This window comes from Camelus dromedarius, chromosome 7 (assembly GCF_036321535.1).
Source record: "Camelus dromedarius isolate mCamDro1 chromosome 7, mCamDro1.pat, whole genome shotgun sequence".
Classification (NCBI taxonomy): Eukaryota; Metazoa; Chordata; class Mammalia; order Artiodactyla; family Camelidae; genus Camelus; species Camelus dromedarius.
The window spans coordinates 78,267,980-78,292,890 of NC_087442.1; the positions used below are offsets into that span (position 1 = coordinate 78,267,980).

The 24,911-nt window shown below is 41.4% G+C and overlaps 1 protein-coding gene and 1 pseudogene across 2 annotated transcripts in view; one reads left to right on the forward strand and one right to left on the reverse strand.

Annotated features, from left to right (window-relative positions):
* Positions 1-2,311: 2,311 nt before the first annotated feature.
* LOC105093057 (protein S100-A10-like) lies at positions 2,312-2,690 on the reverse strand (annotated as a pseudogene).
* Positions 2,691-16,708: 14,018 nt separating this feature from the next.
* The window catches only part of DLD (dihydrolipoamide dehydrogenase), a 34,636-nt gene continuing 26,433 nt past the window's right edge, over positions 16,709-24,911 (forward strand). For both annotated transcript variants that reach the window (XM_031454685.2, XM_031454684.2), the window contains exons 1-2: positions 16,709-16,848; positions 18,309-18,387. In XM_031454685.2, the coding sequence (XP_031310545.1) occupies positions 16,810-16,848; positions 18,309-18,387 (118 nt within the window). In that variant the 5' untranslated portion in view covers positions 16,709-16,809. The remainder of the gene's footprint in view (positions 16,849-18,308; positions 18,388-24,911) is intronic.

The window sequence follows — 24,911 nt, forward strand, 5'->3', positions numbered from 1 at the left end:
CAGTTTCTGTTGGAAAGATCCCAGCCCTGTTCTTAGCTTCTGCTGAGATGGATGATGAGATCTGTGGTTCGCGGTCACGCTCATTTTGTCAAAGCGTTGTTCAGCCACGCCCTTAGCGTTCTCTTAAGAATGAGCTTTCTCAACTGAATCGCTTTGCTGTACCCCTGCAACTAACACGGTAAATCAACTACATGTCAATACAAAATAAAAATTTTTAAAAAATGAGCTCATTTTCTACAATGTGGCTAGGCTGCACATTTTCTAAATCTTTAAGTTCTGGTGCCTTTTCACTTAACAATGCCATTGTTCAGAGTTTAGCTAAACTACCTCATAATATTGCCGAGTCAGCATCATTTGGAGGGGGGGCGGGGGGGGCAAGCCTCTAGCCCCTCCCTAGACCGCAGCCTGCAGTCACAAGTAAATGTGAGTTCCTGGCATGACTCCCCCCACAGTGCTTGTGATAAGCACTGTCCCCCACAGCCCAGGGCCTTCCCTTTGTACCCTCCCTAGATAAGACTCCTGCAAAGCTTACCAAAACCTCGCTCTTGGTTTGAACCAACCACTCTCGCCTTAGCATGAGAACCTCAAAGCCCTCCACCCTAATAAAGGCAGCTGCTCCCAGTTCTGGAGGGGTCTCTCTACCCACACCCTGCCATGACCTCCCTGAGAGGCTGTGTACCTTCTCCAGGACCTGCGAGCGATAAACTTCTCTATTTCTCTTACCCTTGCAGTATTTTGAATTGTGGCTCACCTTCTGCCACTCTGGGGCACAGCTGAGCAACTTTAATGAAACAAACTCACAACATCCTCCTTCAATTCCTCTCTCTCCTCTGGCATTTCACTATAAGCAGTCAGGGAAACCAAGCTGCTCCTTGGACACTTTGTTTAGAAGTCTCCTCAGCTAAATATCCCATTTTGTCACTCACAAATTTCATTTTTTTGATTAAACACTAGAACACAACTTAGCCAAGTTCTTTGCACCCAATTTTTTTTTGTTTTTAATGGAGGTACTGGGGATTGAACCCAGGACTTCCTGCATGCTAGGCAAGCACTCTACCTCTGAGCTACACCCTCACCTCCTGTACCCCGTTTTTTAAACAAGGATCACTTTTACTCCAGTTTCCAGTAGCACGTTCTTCATTTCCATCTGAGATTTCACCAGAATCACCTTTTAAACATCCAAAGTTCTAGCATGCACCTTGAAATTCTTCCAGCCTCTACTCCTTGCCCAGTTCCTAAGCTGCTTCCATGTATTTAAGTATTGGTTAAGGTAGCACCCTACTCTTGGTACCAAAATCTGTCTTAATAGGCCCGGGTTTCTGTAATAAAATACCGTAGAATGGGTGGCAATAAACAACAGAATTTTATTTTCTCATAGTTCTAGAGGCTAGAATTCAAGATCAAGGTTCTAGCATGGTTGGGTTCTGGTGAGAATTCTCTGCATGCCTTGTAGACAGCCACCTTCTATCTGTGTTCTCAAATGGTGGGGGCAGAGAGAAAGGGAAGGAGAGCAAGCTCTCTGGTGTCTTTTTTTTGTCAGGGCCCATCAGGGGCCCCACCCTCACAATTTCATCCATAGCACCTCTTCCGAGAAGTGACTGAGGAACACTTTTCTAAAAGATAATAGTTGGACTACAGCATAAGAAAGAACCAGGATTTTCTTCTGATTTGTTTACCGTCGTAACCCTAGTCCCTAGAACACTGCCTGGGACAGTTTGAATGTACTATGAATGAGTTCAAGGATGAATGAGTGATGGAATAAAGCAAGCAACCTCAGTAGAGCTGGGGAAAAAGTGTTGCAGGCAGAAGGACCAACAGTGCAAAGATTCCACAGTAGGAAAGGTCTTAGCATGTTTGGGGGTCAGAAGAGAGGCCTGTGTGTCTGGAGATCATGGAACTAGAGAGCGGTGACATGAGATGAGCATGGAGAGGGAGGCAGTATTATCAGATGTTGCTTGGTGATCTGTGCTTACATATAACAAGATAGTGAGAGATGAACTCTGGAACCAGACTCTCTGGATGCAAATCCCTGCCCCATCACTTACTATCTGTGTGACCTCTGGCAAGTTAGTCAACCTCTCTATATCTCCACTTCCTTGTCTATAAAATGGGGAAAAAAATTGAGATAAAAATTATATACGTATTTTTCAGAACTAAAAAATGATTTTGTTTATTGGGGGCAAGAGAATGTAAGCCATATAAAAATCAAAAGCTTATCTGGCTTTAATTGACTTTCCTTTCTCTGCTTCTCAAAGAGGAGTTGGATTTTATCTGTATATTTTCTAAGGGTCCCAATCTGCTCAGGGAATCCTTAGACAGAGGGAAGCTGTGGGGCAGATTGCTTAAGCCACCCTTTGGGAGACTTCTTATCAGGGCGGGAATAGTTGCTCAAAGCCGCCTGCTTATTTCCCTTTGGCTTCACGTGCACTGCGAGAGTCACTGCATGCAGTGCTGAGCCCAGCGATTCGCGAGGAGCAGCTCTGGAAGCCGGCTTCGCCCTCTCGGCGCTGGTCCGGGTCCTTCATTATTTTGTCAATGGCCAGACGGTCTTTTTGATTTTTCAGAAATCCAGGGAACTCCTTTTCCTTGAGTACTCTCAGGTCCTCCTTTGTTAAGGAGCATTTACCCCCAGCAAATTTGTGAGATGTGAACATCATGGTTTCCATGGCTGGTTCCATTCTAGATGGCATTTTGCTGCGATCTGTTGAAGCCTGGGCAGTAGGTGTGGCGGGGATGCTCAGCTGGCGGGGGCGTGTGACCGGGCCATAGGTATATTTGAATTACTTTGTTGTACACCAGAAACTAACACAACATTATAAATCAACTACGCTTCAATAAAAAAAAAAATGAAGACAAATAATCATAATATAATAAATATAAATAATAAAAAACAATACCATAGAACAATTGTTTTGAGTATTGAATGAGTTAATTTTACAACGAGTTAAAAAAGCCCCAATCAGTAACTTTGAATTCCTGGTGTGTTTCCTAGGGTTTCTCATTTGGTAGGAGGTTCATGTATTTCCTGACCATTTGTTTCTTGACATTTGTGAATTGCCTTTTTTTGTTAGTGGTGTTATTCAACAGTTTTTCTATTGGGATGTACTGTTTTTTTAAAAATTATTTTCTAAATGCCCTTTGAATACTACAAATACTAAAACTTTGTCATGTGCATCACAAATATTTCCTAGCTTTTTTTTTTTTTAACATTTTTTTTATTGAGTAATAGTCATTTTACAATGTTGTGTCAAATTCCAGTGTAGAGCACAATTTTTTAGTTAAACATGAACATACACATATTCATTGTCACACATTTTTTTTTTCGCTGTGAGCTACCACAAGGTCTTGTATATATTTCCCTGTGCTATACGGTATAATCTTGTTTATCTGTTCTACATTTTGAAATCCCAGTCTGTCCCTTATTTCCTAGCTTTTAATTTGCCTTTCAGTGATGCTTATGGCTTCTATCCCATATAGAAATTTCAAAGGCTTATGTATTTATTCTTGTATGATTTTAGTTTTTTTAAGATACAAAGCATAAGAATACATTCAAATATTGCACTTATATTGCTTTGAATACTTTTTATACTATTGTATCTAAATCTTTGTTCCAGTGGAAATTTTTTAAAACATAGTGATTTAACAGAGGGGTGTTATCATTGTTAGTATTTTGGTAAATAAACTTTCAGGTATCTTACAATGTATAAATATATTTATAGATATATGTATGCAACTTTATATAAGTGTGATCTGAGGCAACCTAAACAGCCCTGTTGCCGTCAGCCGCCACTCCTGCACTCCTCACCCTCTAAATAAGGAAAAGCTGGGGAAGGGGAGATGATTTAGGGGAGAGCAGGGTCAAGAGTTCTTAGCCTTGTTTGAGGATTTCCGGTCAGGATGGCAGAGTCGTAGGACCACAAGCTCGCCTCCTCTCATGATCACAACAAAACCACAGCTGACTGCTAAACAACCGTGGATAAAAAAAACTGGAATCTAGCAAAAAGATCCTCTTCAACTGGAAGCATAAAGAGGGAACCACAGCGGGTTGGTAGGAGAGGTGTGCTCGAGATATAATTGGGCCCCACATCCCCGGGGTGGGTGACCCAGAAGCTGGAGAAAAGTTATATTGTGGGGACCCTCCCACAGGAGTGAGAGTTCTGAGCCCCATGTCAGGCTCCCCAGCCTGAGGTTCCAGTGTTGGGAGGAGGAGCCCCCAGGATGTCTGGTTTTGAAGGCCAGTGGGGCTCAACTCCAGGACCCCCACGGGACCGGGGGGGAACAAGAGGCTTCACTCTCTAGGAAGTGTACAGAGGCTCCCGTGCACCAGGACCAAGGGCAGAGGCAGTGATTCCCTAGGGACCCGGTTTTGGAAGGTCTCCTGGGGGCAGCTGTGTCTCACCCTGGGGACATAAAAGCAGTGGCAGGCATTTGGGGAGTGTTCATCGACATGGGCTTTCCTGGAGGTTGACACTTTGCTTGGGTCATGGGTGCCAAGACCTGGCCCCACCCAACAGCCTGTAGGCTTGAGTGCTGCAACGCCTCAGGCCAAACACCACGTTGGGTGGGAACCAGCCCCACCCCTCAGCTGAGCCCACAGCTGCCTGTGGACACGCCCCTACACACAGCCCTGTCCCCCAGAGGGCCAGGACCCAGCCCCACCCAGCAGTGGGGCAGGTACCGACTCCTCCCGCCAGGAAACCCGCACACACCTCTAGTCCAGCCTCACCCACCAGGGGGCAGATACCAGAAGTAAGAAAACAGCAGTTCCACAGCAGGTGGAAGGAGTCTGCAAAGGCAGGCCAGAATCCACCCTGGGGCCCTGCTGGCTCTTGGCCCTAGGGTGACGAGAGGGGAGTGCGCTGCTGCGATGCAAAGGACGTCTCCTTCAGGAGGAGAAAGGACCTGAGAAAATATTTGAAGGGATAATAGCTAAAAACTTCCTCAACTTGGGAAAGGAAACAGTCACCCAAGTTCAGGAAGCACAGAGAGTCCTATACAGGATTAACCCAAAGAGGAACACACCGAGGCACACAGTATTCAAACTGACAAAACCTGGAGATAAGGAGACAATATTAAAATCAGCAAGAGAAAAGCAACAAATAACATAAATCGCAGCAGTATTTTTTTTCAAACCAGCTCCTAGAGTAATGGGAAAAAGCAAAAATAAACAAATGGGACCTAATTAAACTTAAAAGCTTCTGCAATAGCTAAGGATACCATCAACAAAACAAAAAAGACAACCTACAGAATGGGAGAGAATATTTGCAAATGATGTGACCGACAAGGGGCTAATTTCCAAAATATACAAACAGCTCATACAGCTTAAATATCAAAAAAACAAGCAACCCAATCCAAAAATGGGCAGAAGACCTAAACAATCAGTTCTCTAATGAAGACATACAAATAGTCAATAGGCACATGAAGAAGTGCTCAGCATCACTGTCAGAGAAATGCAAATTAAAACTGCAATGAGATATCACCTCACACCAGCCAGAATGGCTATCATTAAAAAGTCTACAAATGATAAATGCTGGAGAGGGTGTGGAGAAAAGGGAACCCTCCTACACTTTTGGTGGGACTATAAATTGGTGCAGCCACTATGGAGGACAGTATGGAGGCTCCTTAAAAAACTAAAAACAGACTTACCATATGATCCAGCAGTCCCACTCCTGGGCATATATCCAGAGAAAACAGTAACTGGAAAAGACACGTGGACAGCAGTGTTCATAGCAGCACTATTTACAACAGCCAAGACATGGAAACAACCTAACTTCCCATCAACAGATGATTGGATAAAGAAGGTGTGGTATATTTACACAATGGAATACTACTCAGCCATAAAAATGACAAAATAATGCCATTTGCAGTAACATGGATGGACCTGGAGACCGTCATTCTAAGCGAAGTAAGCCAGGAGGAGAAAGAAAAATACTATATATTACTCATATGTGGAATCTAAAATAAAAAAAAAAAGACACAAATGAACTTGTTTACAAAACAGAAACAGACTTACAGACATAGAGAACAAACTTATGGTTACCAGGGAGTAAAGGAGGTGGGAAGGGTTAAACTGGGAGTTTGAGATTTGCAGATACTAACCACTATATATAAAATAAACAATTTTATGCTGTACGGCACAGGGAACTATATTCAATGTCTTATAGTAACCTATAATGAAAAAGAATATGGAAAAGAATATACGGATGACTGAAACATTATACCAGAACATACACCAGAAATTGACACAACATTGTAAACTGACTATACTTCAGTAAAAAAGAATGCCAAAAAAAAAAAGAATTCTTTCTTAGCCTTGTTTGGTGAGTTGTCCTACCTGTTGGGAAGTTTCTTCTGTACCTCGCCCCCCCCCCCCCGGAGGCAAAGTGCTACGGGTCTCCAAGAGAATCTCTCACAGAGACTGGAGATCCTACAAGAATGGGAGGCCAATTCTTGATCCCTGGCCGGATGCTAGCTGGGTAGCCAAACATGCAGCCCACTCTGGTGCTGCTATGGGTGGAGAATTAGCTGAGCCTTTTTAGGAGAGTTTGGTGAGAGTCCTCTAAGGGCGAGGGATGGCCTGTATCATGGAGACTGGTGTCTAATTCTTGTCTCAAGGTCTTGAGACTGAGAGCTTTTTAGTAGCCCCTTGGGCAGAGCACGAAGGGCCAAGTGTAATGCGACTGGGAGGAAAAGGTTAGGGGGCATCCTCACCCCAGTTTCCTGTGGTTCTTGGAGACCACAGAAATGGACTAACCATCATATCTAACACCCCCTCCATCATGTCTGCTCGCTCTCCTGTGCATCCTTGTAGGTGACAGATGTCACCATGAACCACCAAGTGTTCCAAAGCAAGAAACAATGCGTCATGGTCATCTTTCTCTTTTTTAATCCCTTACATCCAGTCAACCACTAGCCCTTTAGTTGTGTATTCTTAGTCTCTTCTACTCCTCACCTCAAGCATTCATAACTTATTGCTTGGGTGACTTCAAGAGGTCCTTCTTGTGGGGTGAGGAAAGCCCGGACGTTGAGCCTGCACTCCTGAGAGAGTGACAGGAGCAGTCTCCCGGCTGCTGTTGACAGCAAAGCCGGAAGCCAGGCAGTGAGGACAGTCCTGTTCTCCCCAAGCCAAAACAAACAAAATACACCGAACAAACAGAAATCCCTCCCCTTCACCCATTCCTCCTCTGACTGAATTTGCTCTCTGAGATGACCAGTGCCAAATACAAAGGTGTAACAATCAGGGACCTTTCTGTTGCAAGTGATAGCAATTCCAACCCAAACTGGCTGAAGCAAAAAAGCATGTATGAGCTCCTGTATCTGAGGAGTCCAGAACTAAGGACAAGTATGGCTTCATCTAGGACTTAAAAAATATCATGAAGATGTCATTTCTCTCCCTTTCTTGACTCTCAGTCCTTGGTGTTTGCTCCATCTTAGGGCCATGCGTGGGAGTAAGACAGTTGCAATGGTTCCAGCTCCTGTATCCACTTAGATGGACATCTAGAGGGAGCAAGGATGTGTTTCACTTTTTAACGGCATCCTGAATCCCTGAACCAATCACTGTGGCCATGGGAATGTGTCACTCTGATTGGCCAGAGTTGAGTCACATGCTCTATTTCTAGACTTTGGGGCACAGATGTTCAAGAAAAATATAGTGGGAAACATATATGTGAGATGCAGATGTAAGCCACTTATGTAATTTTAAATGCTCTAGTAGCCACATTTAAAAAAGCAAAAAACATTGGAGTTTAACAGACACACATTACTGTACATAAAATAGATAAACAACAAGGACCTACTGTACAGCACAGGGAACTATATTCAATTTCCTGTAATAACATATAGTGGGAAAGAATCTGAAAAGAAAAAATATCTGTATATATGTGTAACTGAATCACTTTGCTGTACACCTGAAACTAACATTGTAAATCGACTACACTTCAATACAAAATTAAAAAAAAGAGAGAACAAAAAGACCTACAGAAGATTGCTTTGGAAATTTGGGATCTTTCATGGTTCCATATAAGTTTTGGAATTGTTTGTTCTAGTTCTGTGAAAAACGTCGTGAATATTTTGACAAGGGCTGCATTGGATCTGTGGGTTGCTTTGGGTAGTACAGCCATGTTGATAATGTTGATTCTTCCAATCCAAGAGCACAAGGTATCTTTTCCATTTCTTTGTATCTTTAATTTCCTTCATCAATGTTTTACAGTTTTCATTGTATAGGTAACCTCCTTGGTTAAGTTTATTTCTAGGTATTTAGTTGTTTTTTGATGCAATGGAAATGTTTTTATCAGTTATAAAATTCTGGTTTTTGAGTGAAAAAACGTGAATGAAGGGCAAAAACAGAGTAAAAACAGGCGAAATGAAATTTAGTGATAGATTTAATTTAATCTAGTATATATGAACTATTATTTCAACATTAGTCAATGTAAACATTTTCTAATGAAATATTTTACACCCTCCTTGTACTAACTTCAAAATCGGCATTTTAACAAGGCTTTCAAGTGGTGATAACATAAGGGGAAGTGTGTCTATAAAACATAATTTGAGGAAAACTGTCATACAGTTTCTTTTGTGTTCCCCAAATCATACGTAAAATGGTGGGGACACTGAGAGATCTACTGAAATACTTTCTAGTATTTGAGAATCGAAGGCACAGTTGTTACTGGTTAGATCAAGGATGGTATTGGCGACTTTTCATATTGCTTGCACGTTGCTGCCACTTGGTGGTGGTCATGCATATTGCAGTCACAGAAACCCCTGACAGGCTTTGATCATTTTTGAGTCCTAGGCATTTCTGGCAACACTCCTCAGCCTCATCATAAAATGACTTTTCTTTGGAATTCCTATTCATACCAGAGCATGGAAAGCCTTAATAGTTTGTATAATGTATTCTCATGACAATGTTTACCAGGGTGATGTTTGTTTCTCTCTGCTAGACACATAGATTTCTCCCTCCTTTATACCTTTATCTGTGTAAGTCAGCAATCTGTTGTAATGGGTCCTGCTTTCTGTTTCTGCAGGTTGTTTCTCTCCCTTTCTTGTACACCTTCTGAAGGCAATGACCAGAACACATTTCTTGCCATCTCTAAGCTTTAGTTCCTTCAGCTGTAAAATGTAGGCTAATGCCCCTAGCTCCTTCACAGTGTCATGATGAAGGTGAAATTGCAGACTGTTTATAAAATGTTTGGCACAGTGACTGACATATATGAAGTACTCTGTAAATATTATTTTCATAATGACAAGTCTTAGAGAAAGCCAAATACATGATATCACTTACACGTGGAATCTTAAAAAAAATGATACAAATGAGCTTATTTACAAAACAAAGACAGATTTATAGACATAGAAAATAAACTTATGGTTACCAAAGAGGAAAGGGCGAGGGAGGGATAAATTAGGAGTTTGGGATGAGCAGATACACACTATTCTATATAACATAGATAAACAAGGTCCTACTGTATAGCACAGGGAACTACATTCATTACCTTATAATGATCTATAATGGAAAAAATCTGAAAAAGAATATATATATGTGTGTATAACTGAATCACTTTGCCATATACCAGAAACTAACACAACACTGTAAATCAACTATACTTCAATTTAAATAAGTGATGACAAGTCTTCATTGGAAATTCAAACAGTGATTGGATATTTTAAGAAAATAAATATTTGTTATTAAAGAATGTTAGAAACATATTCTAACATTTTGTCAGAAAAATAATGATAAAGGATAAGACCACTGGCACAGGGGAAACTTGCAGCTCTTTAAGATATGCAGAAAGAATGAATTGCAGAGATTACCTCTTTGAGCAGCTTTCTTCTTGATGCTGGTAAATAAATAAACAAAATATCCTCCTTAGCCCGTGGACAGCAACCAAAGAAATGCCTGTTTTGTACAGACAATGATTATGTTCTTTTGTATAGTATTTCAGAGAACCCGTTCAGTCAGAGGGGTCACTGTACTTCTACAGTAGTTATGTTTCTCCCAAGTCTCTTCATCTAACCCTATTATATCAAGTTCATTCATAAATTCATAAACCTGCCCCTATGTCCCTCTTTGCACAGGTCCAGGTCCTCTCTGCTTAATGGATTTTCTAAGACCTACCACAGCTTTCTCCCACATTATTTCTTACTCTGTGAATCCTCGGATATGCCAACAGCCCTCTCACCTTAAGGTGTGTTTATTCACATACCCTAAGTGTTTTGGTCATTTAGCGGCTTTCTCTTTCAAGCTCTCAATGGCTCAATTCCTTCTTAACTGGAAACATCATCCGATGAAACATGTTGAATGACATAAAGTACAGGGTATTTCCAACTCATTTCCCCTCAAGTACCATTTCTACCTGAAGGGGTTTTTAATTCTGTGAGGATGAAAACTATGAAGAGGAAATCTTTCATAAGTTGGCAGAAAGTGGCCTTGAGAGTTACACTCCAGTTCCTCTTATCCCAGTGTCAACGAGAGAGAGGGAGAGGGAGATAGAGACAGAGAGAAGAATTAGAATTAGAATTACTAGAATTACAATTATTAGAATTAGAATGGGAATGGGAATGAATGAAGTCTCCGCAGCTCCAGATTTAAGAAGCATCAGGGATTTTTCTTTTCTTTTTTTTTAATTGAAGTACAGTCAGTTACCATGGGTCAATCTCTGATGTACCACATAATGTCCCAGTCATACATACACATACATGTATTCATTTTCATATTCTTTTTCATTAAATGTTATTATAAGATACTGAATATAGTTCCCTGTGCTCTACAGAAGAGATTTGTTTTTATATATAGTAGTTAATATTTGCAAATCTCAGACTCCCAAGTTTATCACTTTCCACCCCCTTCCCCAACCCCGTAACCGTAAGATTGTTTACTATGTCTGGGAGTCTGTTTCTGTTTCGTGGATAAGTTCATTTCTGTCTTTTTTCTTATTTTAGATTCCACGTATGAGTGATATCATATGATAATTTTCTTTCTCTTTCTGGCTTAAGGGATCTTTCAATTGATTGAACAGACCAACAGTATAATTTGTGGCTCAAATCCGTTAGAATGATTAGAAATGGAGAATCATTTCTCAAAAAGAGCCACAGACTTGGAGTCAGAAATCCCGGATGTGAGTCTTGCTTTTGTCATTTTAATAGATTTGTAAACTTGGACGAGTACCTTCATCTCACTGAAGCAGGAATTTCTTTTTTTTATCGTCAGAAATGATGCTGCTAATACTTTTGATGTCAGGGTTGCTCAGGGTCACACAGCGCTGGTATATGTGAGAGGGAATTTTATGAATGCTAGAATGGCATTACATACTCATTCTTAGAGATTCTTAAAGATTCATACACATGACCACTACCTTAATCCATTTTATGAAAGATTCACTAGAACATCTGCAGAGAGTCAAGCCAAGTGACTCAAAATGTACTATTTTGAACGTAAATTCAACAAACATGCTTAAAAAAATTTTTTTTTTTCTTAATGGAGGTACTGGGGATTGAACCCAGGACCTTGTGCATGCTGAGCATGCGCTCTACCTCTGAGCTCTACCCTCCCCCCACCAAATAATACTCTTGATAAGTCTCAATGTGTTAGAGCAGTGTAATAGTAATTTCTCTGAAGACCTACTATGTGCTAGGTGCTTTATTTAAGCTTAAAAAAATCCTTTAAACAATCTTCAGTGTAAGTATCATTCTCTTCGCTTTACAGATGAAGGAACGATTTAGTGATTAGCAAATTGGTCCAAGGGCATAAGCAAATAAGTGAATTGCAGAAGGGGAGGGTTCATGACTCTGAAGTCTATGCTTTTTTCCTCCACCATGCTGTAAACTATGATGCCTTTTTGTCCTTTATTTCTATTTGCCCAGAAGAGTTCATGCCTCTGAAATCATGTTCTCTTTGTGTTTTCCCCCCTCTCTTCTCTGTCAAAATCCTATACACTTTTCTAAGACCAATTTAAGGAATCTCATATTTTGCATGAAGACATCCCTCAGGTCCCCAGCCCACGAGGATCTCTCCACCTCCAAACTCCTCCAGCACTTCTTATCTTTTCTACCTACTTTCATGCATTCAGTAATTTTTTGGAGTTTTTATTACGTGCAAGGCACGGCTGTAGACTTGGGGGAACTATCACTGAACAAAGCAGAAATCGTAGCTCTCACGGAGCCATAGAAAATTTTATAAACACCACTAAGGAATTACCACCATCTTTTAGAAGATGGTGAGTGCTGTGGACAAGTATCTTTGCACTTACAGCCGTTTTGACGCATACAGTGGTGAATCTCTCCATCTCTACCCCAACAGACACATTTCCCCCATGGAGGTCCCTGCTTTTTCGAGTTACCTCCGAGTGAATGACATAAGGAGAGAACACTGCCCCCTGCTGGGCAGGTAGGACTGGCGGCTTCTGACTCAAAATTATTCTATTTACATACTGTCCTGACTCTGACTGATCATTAGCTGCTCAATCAACCACAAATGCTCAAATTAGCATTTTGATATAATTTTGTTGTCATGGCTTAAGCATCACCTAAGAAAATGAAACTTCTCAGGAACAAAGGAGATGATTGGGAAATGAAGTACAATTATTTCCTCAACAAAAACCACAAAATACCCAGGGGAGAGGGTTTTAGGAGCACTACCTCCGAGACTGGGCTGATTTGTCTCCTAATAGATGGAGAAATTCAACCCCAGTAAAACTTGAGTTAAACAATCAGCCGGCTAATGCCAGAGATGAGGTCTTCCCCTACAAGAGTATGAGGTTGCAGAGAAAAAGAGCCAATGAACTCAACTTCTCAACAGTTAGTACCATGTCCAGCATGAACAGATGTAACACAGAATAGTGTAAAGATCGGGGCACAATGGAGTTTGCCACTTATCAACTGCATGACCTTAGGTATGTAACTTAAACTGTCTGAACCTCTGTTTCTTTCCCTTAAAAATGGGGTTAATGATCCCTGTCTTGCAATGTAATGAGGTTTCCTTTTTTAAAGTTCATTGAACGTGTCTGGTACACAGCAGCTCTTCAATAAATGGCAATGTACCAGTCATGTTTCTAGATTGCAAGCAGTCTCTGAGAAATAATCTCTGGTTCACTCCTGCAAGAGGCAATTCATTGGGAGGCTATCTGATGGTGAAAGAAACAATGTGAAGTTTTAAGAAGCAAGCAGGAGGCTATAGATGGCCCCAGCTGAGATTTTCCACAGGAAGGGTCTGAATAGAACACTGCCATTGTCACCACTGGCCACTGACACCGGAGTCACTGCAGCTGCCAGTGGGATGAATTCTAAGTTGTCAGTTGTGCCGTTGCTTTTGACTTTGGTCCTGGTAGGAAGGAGCATCTGATTGGTTTAGGTTGTGTACCTGGAAAGCCAGGGACAGCCACCTGGGCTTCCCAGTGGAGTGAGATCTCACCCTGCAGTGGATCCCCCAAACACAGAATGAGGGTTACAGTAGACATCAGCCCCCAAAGTAAGTAACAAGCATCTACTACAGGTGTGACTATTATATGCTTCTCTGGAAGCCAACTTTTTGCAACTCAGTGGAATAGCTCCATAGCTCAAAGGGAGCTTGTAGCCCCTCACTTTAAAATTTGGGAAGTCAAGGTCCAAGAGATGACCTCTGCTAGATTACACAGAAAGTGAAGAGCACTCGAGACTAGAACTTTGGTCCCCTAATTGTCATTCCAGTTCTCACTGCATTCTTTCCCAACTGTAAAATGAGTGTGATGATAACGCTTACTGCCTGGAGCACTCCTTCACCTTGTTTGGATCTTAGCTTGAGCATCACTTTTTTAGGGGAGGCTTCTGTCTCCAACCTGTCAAACTGGTCCGTGTCTCTCCTTCAATCACCTTATCATAATTACACATTTCTGTTTAATTAGGGAAGTATTTGGTTGATGCTATGTCCCCATTAGGACAAGCTCCATAAGGAAACGGACTGGCTCTAGGCTTGCCCCCTGTTGCTTCCCCAGCGTTTAGCACAATGTCCAGCACGCAGTGGGCCTTCAGTGATTATTGGCCTAGTGAAGAAGTGCGTGGATAAAGAGAGCTTGCAGACTATAAAGAAAACCCATGTTATTAGAGTTGTTACTACCATCATTACAGTGGTTACTATTCATGCTCAAGGCGATCATCGGGAGAAAGTCTTTGACTTTTTTTTTTAATGACTAATTTTTAAAATTTATTTTTTTGGGGGGGAGATAATTAGGTTTTCTATTTATGTATTTATTTGCTTTAGTGGAGATACTGGGGATTGAACCCAGGACCTCATATATGCTAAGCGTGCATTCTATCACTTGAGCTATCCCCCCACCCCAAATCTTTGACTTCTGATCTACTTTGGCTCTTCCTTTTTTTTTTTTTTTTTAAATGCCTATACCCTTCACCTGATGTCCACTTGTCACCCACTCTGTTCCATTCCCCTCATCCCAGATCTGCCCAATAGGGGAAGGTTCTTACCCTCCAGAATAACCCCTCCACCCACTCAAGGATCTTATTTCTTTCACCGACCATCCAGAAGACGATTCACTGAAAAACCAGTTTCCAGGGCTGAGAGGAGAATTAAATGCAGACGTGATGAAAAGCCTCTAGCACAGTGTTTAGAGTATCTGCTTGACAGACATTAATTCCCTACCCTCTTTTCCCTAAGGGGAGAATTGTAGCCAGTAACCAATAGCTCGTTTTAATAGAGAATTTTTGGAAAAGGAACCACAGGAATGAATCTCTTAATGGGAAACTTTTAGGCCAGGAGTTAGGGCAGTGGTTGTGTAGAGCAGAAATATTTCAAGGCAGAGAGCTCTTTAAGGATCCCCTAAATCTCACTGTGAGGGTATCCCCAATTCTGCCCTTGTCTGAGGCAGTTTGGAGGAGAGTGGCAGTACATGGGGGATTCTACTTGTGCACCAGTCTCTTCTAGAGGGCCACAGAGCTCAACTAAACGTAATTTAACAAATAGTAACTGGGACCTGCTCTGTGCCGGACACTGTTGAGTGTACAATCTCTGATGGCTCCTTCTCACTCCCCCTCATAAGCTCCTTTAAAAGTGTTATCCTTAGCAAATTCATCAATTCCTAAAAGTGTCAACTGCTATCCATATGCCAGCAAACTTTCAAGTACATCCCTGAAGTGTCTAAGTTCTGGACTTGTATTTCTAGTAATGATTGAAGATCTCAACTGGGTTTGGGTTGTCCAGCTGGCATCTCAGATTCAAAGAACTTAATTCATTATCTTTTCTCCAAAGCTGGTCTCCCTCCTATTTCTGTACTGTCTGCCTATTTCTGTATTTGTTTCACTAACTACCCCACCATCTAAGGTAGAAACTTTGGAGCCATCATCAATGTTTCCTTCAGTCTTATTTTCACATTCAGAATTGACAGAACTTGGTGATTGCAGCAGACCGTAGTGGTGTCTCACCTGCATCCTTTTAGCACTCACTTTTCTTCTGCAGGCTAACCCAAAGCCTTCTGCCTGGAAGCACTTGGGCTCTTTGCCTGAGCAATTTCTCTGGCTGTTGGTGCTCATTCAAATGCTTGTCTCCAGGTTTGCTTCTAGGCATAATCAACTAAAACAGTGACTATTTAGATACTGGGATAAAGGAAAGAGTTGACAATGGCTAGAAAATATGCATTTAACATTTCAGATACTAGACAATTGAATTGAAGTGATGGCAGGACCACCCACTTGAACTGTTCAGTAGACAGCTAAAAATAGGGAACCGGAGACCAGGAGAGAAGTAGAGACAGGAGCCAAGGATCTAGGAGTTTTCAGTGTATACAGGTGGGTGCTAAAGCCACGAAAATGGTTAAGTTGGCCAAAATGCTCGTGGACAGAGGGAAAAACAGGGAGAATGGATTCTGAATGACAAGTAGAAGCCTCTATAACATATAAACACTGATTATCATTCATATCTTCTCCCCTAAAACAGCTTAGCTGGTTAAGGAGTAATTTCTAATTAGTATTTAAATCCACGGAGCCCAGCATGGTGCCTAGGCAGTAAACTTACAAGAAATGTAGAATAAGTTTTATTCATACTGTATAGTCAAAAAGCAAAGCAAGAACCAGAAGTTAAGCCTCCGTGCTCAATCTTGAAGACAGTGTTTTTCAGTGTCTCTTATAAAAACCTCTAATTTCGTCCACCATCCCACCCATTCTAATGTGCTCTAACAGGGAGGTGTGTTTCTTAACTGAGGAGGTAGAAGGTGTTTTCTACATACTGCCAGTTAGCTTAGTTACTTTGAGCACGATGCTAGTGATTAAGTCTGTGACCCCATCTCTCATACGGCATTTGATCCCAGGGAGAGATTATAAAGTAATAATTAAGACAAAAGGCTTTGACCTGGGGCTGCAGTTACCTATCCCTTGGGAGGCCTTGAGGGTATTGTTTAACCTCTCAGGGCCTCATCCAAGAAGTGGAAATACTCGTAATCCTTCATACAGTTAAGGACAATGCCTGGAAAATGCTGAGATTCCTCAGCCTAGCACAATCAAGAACTTGTGAAGGTTTACTTTCTGTAGCGTGCATTAAGCCAACAACAGTTTTATTTATTTCGTTTTCCAAGGGTTAATGTCACACTGCAATTCCGGACACTCTACTACCCGTAAAATGGTCCCTCTATCCTCGCTGCCACAAAGCACTACGCTCTTTACGACAGTGTACGACGCCGAGCCTGGCAGCCCGGCACCGCGCAGGCCAATCGCGTTGCTCCTGACCAATGACGTAAGCCGCGCTTGTGCATGCGCAGGGCGGGGAGACCTTGGCGAGGCTGCGGCGACGGTGAGCGGAGGTGAAAACCTTGGCGGAAAGGAAAGTCTAGCGGCGAGATGCAGAGCTGGAGTCGCGTGTACTCTTCTTTGGCCAAGGTGGGGGCAGACTGGGTGGAGTCGTGCTGAGCCAGAGGCACAGAGAGGCCGCTGACGGCGTCCGGGGTGCGGCCTGACTGGTGCGGGTGGGAGAGGCCGGCGGCCAGGCCTGGACCACCTGCGGCTCCGCCCCTGAACCGGCTCAGCCCCGGCGGCGGCTCCGAGGCGGAGGCCTGGGCTGCGGAGAGGCCCCGCCGGTTGTGTGATGGTCAGCAGTCACTCACAGCCCCCTCCAAGCCTGGGCCGTGGGACCTGGGGGTCCCACGGAGTCCTTTCCAGCTTGGAGGAAGTTGAGTCGCCCTTGCCCTGTATGGTCGACTCTTCACACCTTTTCCTACTTCTCATCCCGGCCCCTGCGTGGCCTGTCCGTAGTGGGCAGGTAACCTTGGGGCCAGCGCTTGAAAGCCCTAGACCGAGTCAGCCCTAACAAGTAGCCCTAGCAAATCCTCAAAGGTGCCTTCGGTGTTTGCAGCTATAAGCTAGTGTCCGTTGACTTCCCTCTTAGAAGCTTGTATTTTTAATTGTAGCGGCTTATCGTCAAGACAGCTTTACCTTTTCATCTACGTATCAGTTACAGCCAGATTGTATGTATGTGGGATTGTGGCAGGATACTATACTGATGGAGGCCTTAGGAATAATAACAGCGATCCAACTCTTTGTTCCAAAGATGAGTTGCCTGTGTTCCCCAAAGTTAATGTCACATGCTAGAAGTCATACTTTTAGTGAAAAGCGGAGCTAGGACTAAAGCTCAGGACTGACATCTAGTCTGCTGTGCTTTGGTCTGCTGTCTTGACCTTAGGTGCAAGAATTGCGTTGGAATGGATAAAGTTAACTCGATCAGTGTAGGTTTTGTCACTGCCTTCTGTTTACCTGCTATTTGCTCTGTTTCTCTGTGCCTCACTGTCTTAGTTTGAAATAGTAGCCATCCATTTTTAGAGATTGTTGTGGAGATTATGGTGCAGTTTGTAAAACTGTAGTAGCTCTTGAATACGAGTACATCACTTTGCATTTTCCTGAGGTATCTTGTCTCATCTTCATAGATTGTACATGGTAGAGTTGAGTTAGGAAACAATAATTACGTGTGAAAGGACTATCATAGTGCAGATTATTCGACTACTTAAGCTAGAGCTTTGAAAGTTTTAATTACGACATTAAAATGATTCTTGGCACTAAAAACCTAGCCATGCTTACTGAAAATTTAAGAAAACTTAGCACCATTGAGTAACATTTTTTAGTTAGGTTAAATATGAGATGGTTTGTTGGATATTCATAGTAATAAGTGTGGCAAGTTGATTGTTATGGAAGAGGAGAAATTGCTAATGTAACCTGTGTGGCAGTGGAAGATACATTAATAATCATTGCTTGCTTCATTTGCCTAAAATCATTGTTTTCATGGACCTTCAGTAGTTTTATGTTTTGAATTTTTATTTTGCATAATAGAAACATTTTCTTTCTTTCAGAGAGGCCATTTCAGTCGAATATCTCATGGTCTGCAAGGAGTTTCTGCAGTGCCGCTGAGAACTTATGCAGATCAACCAAGTAAGTATTCAATGAAAGTTTTTCCTCAAAATAGCTCATATTTCCTTTGTGTTGAAATGTAAAAGCAAGTGAATATTAGAATAACTAATAATAAAGTAAGCAGCCGTAGAATTCACTTGTTCACATATTCATTCACTTAAATGCTGATTGAGCAGCTAATGTGTTCCAGGTGGTGAACAAGGCAGAGCCCTGCTCTTTTGGAACCTAGAGCCCGGTGGTAAAAGACAAGCAGTACACAAGTAACAGGGAGATATTTTGGGAAGTGACTGCAAATTAAACCTGGTAATTGGGAGGAGAGGAGGCTGTTTTAGGTAGGGTGGCAGGACTTCTCTACGCAGGGGCCTGAGTGAAGTGAGGGAGTGAAAAGTTTATTTTAGGCAGAAGGAAACAGCAGTGAGAAGGGTCTGAGATGAGAATTAGCTTGTGAGGTTTAAGGAATTGCAAGAAGGCTGGTGTAGCTGGAGCAGAGACCCCTAGAGTGTAAAATCAGAGAGGTAGGCAGGGATCAGATCATGGAGGGTTTAGGAGCCAGGCCAGGATTTACTCGAGGTGTGATGCGGAACCACTGAAGGGTTTTGAGCAAGGCAGAGATTTTGTAAGTTTGAACTTAAAAAGTTACTTCTGTCCACTGGGTAAGATTGAGTGTGTTAGTTGCTTAACACTTTTTGGAATGGTGAGATGACTTTTGCGTGCTAAATGGAAATCTTGATGGGCTTAGAGAAGCATGCTTTAATTAATTAGTTAATTAATTAATTTTCTGGGGGGAGGTAATTAGGTTTACTTTTTTTTTTTTTTTTTTGATGGAGATACTGGGTGTTGAATCCAGGACCTCGTGTATGCTAGGCACGCGCTTTACCACTGAGCTATACCCACCCCCGAGAAGCACACTTTAAAGACGAGAAAGATATACCCTGAAAGGATGCTATGGATTATGGATATTTTCTTCATTATACCTTTTTCTATTTTTGAAGTTTCTAAAGGATTTGTGTTTTTTAAGGTATTTAAAATAGGAAGTTAATGGATTTATAGTAAGATATTTTGGCCTCCCAGTATGAAGGCTATTGATTATTTGAAATGATCTATTTTGACATTTACTGGATTTGCCCATATAATCATAAGTAAAGTTGCACATGTCTTAAACCTTCATTGTAGAAACCTTTAGCTGGGGGGAACTGTGGCCATGAGTCTCTCTGCATGTGAAATAATTTTATCCTGTATCCTTAAGCTGTTGTCAAACTATTATCATTTTGCATATTTTATTCCTGGAAGAAAGAGTAGGAGGATTCTGGTCACTAATGACTAACAATGGGGGATTTATTCTGGATTTGAGCAGGTCAAGTCCTTTAAAAAATACTAATTTGATGATAAGAGAAAAAGTTGGACCCATTATACCCTTTGTCCCCCTGTTCCCCCAGCTTTATTGAGCTATAAGGCATATTGTCTCTTTTGTTAAATGGGAATATTACTTACTTGTCTCAACTCAACAGGAGAAATACTAGATTTTCATTTCCAAAACCTACAATTAAAGACTTCATGGCTAATTCTACACCTGTGGTATTATGTATTCAACAAATATTTATTCAGTACCTTCTGTTTGCCAGGCAGTCCCTGAGCAGGAGCTTAGATTGTAGTGGAGCAAGGATAACTGAGCACTCATGAATCAAACATTTTAGTGATCCTTGACATCTAGTAGAGTATAAATCCCTTGGTACCTGTGCAGGTGCAGTGTGTGAAGTCTTTCGACAAAATAACAAGCATTTTCTATACATATTTATATTCATCTGAGGCAGGTAATTAGTGGCTGTCTTTTCCTCAAGAATGCACACTTCTTTAGGGCCAGGTCTGTGACTGTTTAGCACTGACAGTGGTACAGTGGGTACTCGATACATATTTATTGAATAAATGAACCCTGGAACCACATCTATTGTAATTAATGCTCCATCACAAGCGTCCAGTGTGGTGTCTGGTACACAGTTAAGTACCCAGCAACAGTAACAGTAACTGATGCACTGAGGGCTTACTCTGTCTCAGGCACAGCCTTTAGTCCTAGTGGCCATCCTGCAAGGTGTGAGCTACTATTTTATCCATTTTGTAAATGGAGGAGCTGAATCGAGAGAGGTTAGCCAGGAAACGACAGAGCTGGTAAAAGTCTTCTGACTCTAGAGCTTAGACTCTTGATCCCGTTTCTGTTTGGCCTGCTTCCTTAGATGAGCATTGGCTGACCAGCTTGAGGAGTTCGAAGCTTATTATGATACAGTCCCTGTTACAGCATCTGGGAGATGTTTGAATATGCACCAAGTTCATCACGATTTGAAAAGTATTGTGTGGTGTTGTTGATACGATCCATTTCAAGACAGGAGTGGACTTACAGCACTTCACTAGTCACACTTACTACATTCATTTATTCATTCATTATTTCAACAAATACGGAATTTCTACTGTGTGCTAGTTATTGGGCTAGTTGCTGGGATGCAGCAGTGAACAAGCCAGACAAGATGCAGCTTTATAGCTTACAGTACATTTGGGAAAGATAAACATTCAGTGAACAGAATTGTGACAAGGACTCCACAGACTAAGCATAGGGAGCTATGAAATCTATACACGGTTGGGAATGGTCACGGGCACTTTCCTAAGGAAATGATGTTGATATCTGAAAAGGGTTGAGGTGGGAGTGGGTTTGGGCAGAAGTGTTCCAGGTAGAAGGAACGGCCTTTGGGGATATTTCGTGTGAGAAGGAGGGTAGTGCATTTGAGGAGCTTGAAAAGGGCCCGTGTAACTGAAATGTGTTGGAGATCCAGATTGTGAAAGACCCTGATTCTTTTTTTTAAGGGAAGTTGGAAGTCACTGAAGTGTTTTAAGCAGGGGCGTGAGATGATCAAATTTGTTTTTAAAGCTCATTCTGGTTGCAGATTGGCATTTTTGTTGTAATGCTTTTTCTTTCTCATTAGACTACAGGAACCAGGGCTCTGTCATTTATTTATAGGTAGCCCAGGAGCTTAGAATAGTGTCTGCAATGTGAAATGCACGCTGCAGCATTTCTTTCTAGGGAGATGGGACAGAATGTGCATGGATGGACCAGCAAAATTTGGTGCTGCATTATTGCTGCCTGGTATTGGTGGGGTGGGCAGAATGTGGTGGGAGATGAGGCTGGAGAAATCGTTACTAAAGAGATTTGGATGATGTGTTTGGGAACTTGGACCATAAAAAGAGACAGAGAAACCAATGAAGGGCAAGAGAATGAGGTCTGAATTGGGTTTTAGCGGGGCTAGCAGTGTGGGGGAATTATGGAGGCTGGGAATGAACTGGAGGCTGCAGGACTGAAGTTTGGAGGTGGATCTGAGAGAAGCAGCATTTATCGTGTGCCTAGTATGCACCTGGCATCCTCCCAGGGTCTTGACATACTTCATCTCTGACCTCTCAACCCTGGGGTGTAGATATTACCATCACTATTATCCCTGTGTTGGGTCAAAGCCCAGAGAGATTTAAATAATTTGCCCAAGAATTTAAGAGATGGTAGAGCTCATTTTTGAAGTCTTTGTTTTACTTCAGATCCTTTCTTCTTTTACTGTGTTTCTCTTTCCTTATCAACTAGGAGGTTGTACGGTTATGATGAGAAAGTGATTGAAGATTTTAGAAGCCGAGCAGTTTTTGGTGATCACAAGTATAGGGTGTGACTACGGAAACAGACTGAAGATTAAGGCTATTGTTAATTTTAAACACCACCCCTACCCCCCAACAAGACAACGACAAATAAACCTTACCAAACAGCTCTTATACTCATTTAGTGAATTTGGTAATTAATGATTATTGCCTTAGGGTGTTTCTTTCCCTATTCCCTTTTTTTTTCTTTCTAAAAATAATCTTGGTTTATGTCCATTTTGATATGTGCCTATTTTCCCTAACTATAATGTAAAGTTTTTGAAGGCAGTGATGATTTCCTCATAGGGTAGGCATTCATGAACATTAGATTTCATTCTGATACTGGAGACCTTCTTGCTATCTTACTTGGAATTCCTGATTGCCCTGGAGAGTGTGGGATCTTCCAAGTGATTGGAAGGCATGGTTGTGTAGGAGCATAGGCTTTTGAATCTCAAGAACTTGGTTTGAATCCTGGCTGGATCACTTACTAGATGTGCAACCTTATGCAAGTTATTTAGTTACCCTCGGCCTTATTTTTTCCTTCCCTGTCAGGTGACAGTAATAACCGTGTAACTGAGATGTCCTGAGGCTTAAATAAGACAACGAGAAGCATTTAGCTCACTGCCTGGCCTGTAGTAAGTTACCCAAGTGGCAGATACTATTGCAGGCTAACTTCTTAATGTTGTATAATTTGATGATTACAATTGATTTGTAACCCAACACCTTTATTTCAGTGGCAGCCTTAGTAATGTGGTGTCCTTATTTTCCCTATAATGGTTTAAGTAACAGATTTAGAGTAACTTTCAGAGCACTTTTTCTTACTTTTTCAGTGTATTTCATGGCATTGACTGATTGAGTCAGTCACCTCTCATTGTACCCCAGGATTTTTTTAAGTATGAACCTGATAGATTTCTCCCAGTATTTTATTGCCACCTGAAATGCAGACAGCTATCCAGCTGTCTTTTGCCATTTTTGCTTAGTCATCCTTCTCTTATGCTATCAATTGGTATATTCTTTTCAGTTTTTCTTTTTCATTTTTAAAGGCTGATGCTAATTTTGTAAAATTTTCCATGAGATGTCCCTAAGTAAATGTATGTTTAACTACTTTACTGTATCCTAATTTTTAAAAATATGTATGGGAACCAAATTAAGTAATGCTTCTTGACAAGGAGATGGTGAGTCAGAATCACGTGTTGTAAACTTTCACTTGCAGGCAGCCTTGGGTAAAGGTGAGAGCTACCTGGTTTATGTTTCTAATATGTTATCGTGAAAAATTGCAGACATTTAGAAATTGGCAAGAATTTTACATGGAACACCCATAGATTCTTCATATTTTACCATCTTAATTGTGACTTACCTGTTCTCCACATACGTATCCATCCATTCATCTTACTTTTTTGATGCATTTCAAAGTAAGTTGTAGACATTGGTATATTTCTCCTAAATAATGGCTTATTTTTGAAGCTTTGCACTGGATCATAGCCTCCTATACTTGCAGCTGACAAATTTTTAGATGAAGACTTTTTTCCCTTCATCTTTGTGTTTCCTAGCACGTTAGTGGGATTCTGACGGCATGGTACGTCCAGTATCGTCAGTGCAAAGTGAACTTTTTTCTGATATTTTTTAAATACTATTTAAAAAGATCTAAGATTACATAGTAAATTGGGAAATAAAATACAAGTTTTTTTGCTTTTCTGTGTTTATAATATACAGATTTATTGAGTAAATCTAATCTAAAAAGGTGTTAAAAATTCAGCAAAGGAACCCATTTTGTAGCTTTTACTTATATTACTGTGAAATTAAAAATTAGAACCCAAATTAAGGGATACTGTTTAGGTCATCATTTGGTTCAAGGTTTGAAAATAGAAATGCATTTTATTATATACTTAATTCTGAACATGAATGAGTGAACCAAGCAGTGCAGCCAAAAAGCACAAATGGATCAGTAGAAATTGAAGCAGTAGTTTCATCATGAATTGGACTAGCTGTATTTTTTCACGTATCGAGTATTCTCAATTATCACGTGGTGTAACCAAGGAGAACTGATATAACCAGTACTTTGGTTTATTCAGTAGGAAGATTCTTAGACTTTGTGGATAACTGGGTTGGATAACTTGTTAGTTGTCTTCCAACACAAAACTTCTGTGATTCTGTTCAGGCCAGCAAAGGTCTTTTGAATGATACTACAGTTGCATTTGTGTTTTGTCAGTGAGGGGGTGATAAGTTAAAATTGCCGTCTTTGTAGGTCAGCATGTAGTTATTATATAGCGAATACTTATGTACGTTCCAGGTACTATGTTAAGCCATTTACATACATTGTTTATTCTGTATTATGACCCCAGATAGGTTTTTTGTGCTCTTTATTTTGCAGATGAGGAATCTGAAAGTGAAGCAGGTTAAATTACGCACCGAAGGTCAGATAGCTGGTAATTAGAAAGCTTGATTATTGCTCTCCGGGATAGTTTTAAATTGAGGAATGGAGAAGTATTGAATAATGGAAAGACCACTGGAAGGAGAGACAGAAAGTTAATTTTGTCTCTGCCGCATAGTAGCCAGATGACCTTGGGCAACGTAATTGACCTCTCTGAACTTAGTGTTTTTTATCTGTAGAATGTCAGGTGTATGCAGTCCTTACCTTCTCATAGGAAGTCCTGAGACTCAAACGTGACAGTGAAGTGGGCGGAAAGGGGGCAGGGCACAACCATTGAAGGAATGACACAGCAGCTGAGGACAGGACACACTGGTTAGGACCAAGATGGCGGAAGATCTGACTTTCAGTAGACCTTGAGCCTCCTGGCACACCCACAGGCGCGTGACAGTTCCTAGGCTGACCATAAAAGGGCAAAAAGGGGGTTGGTGGTGTTTCCTGGAAATTCTCACCCCTT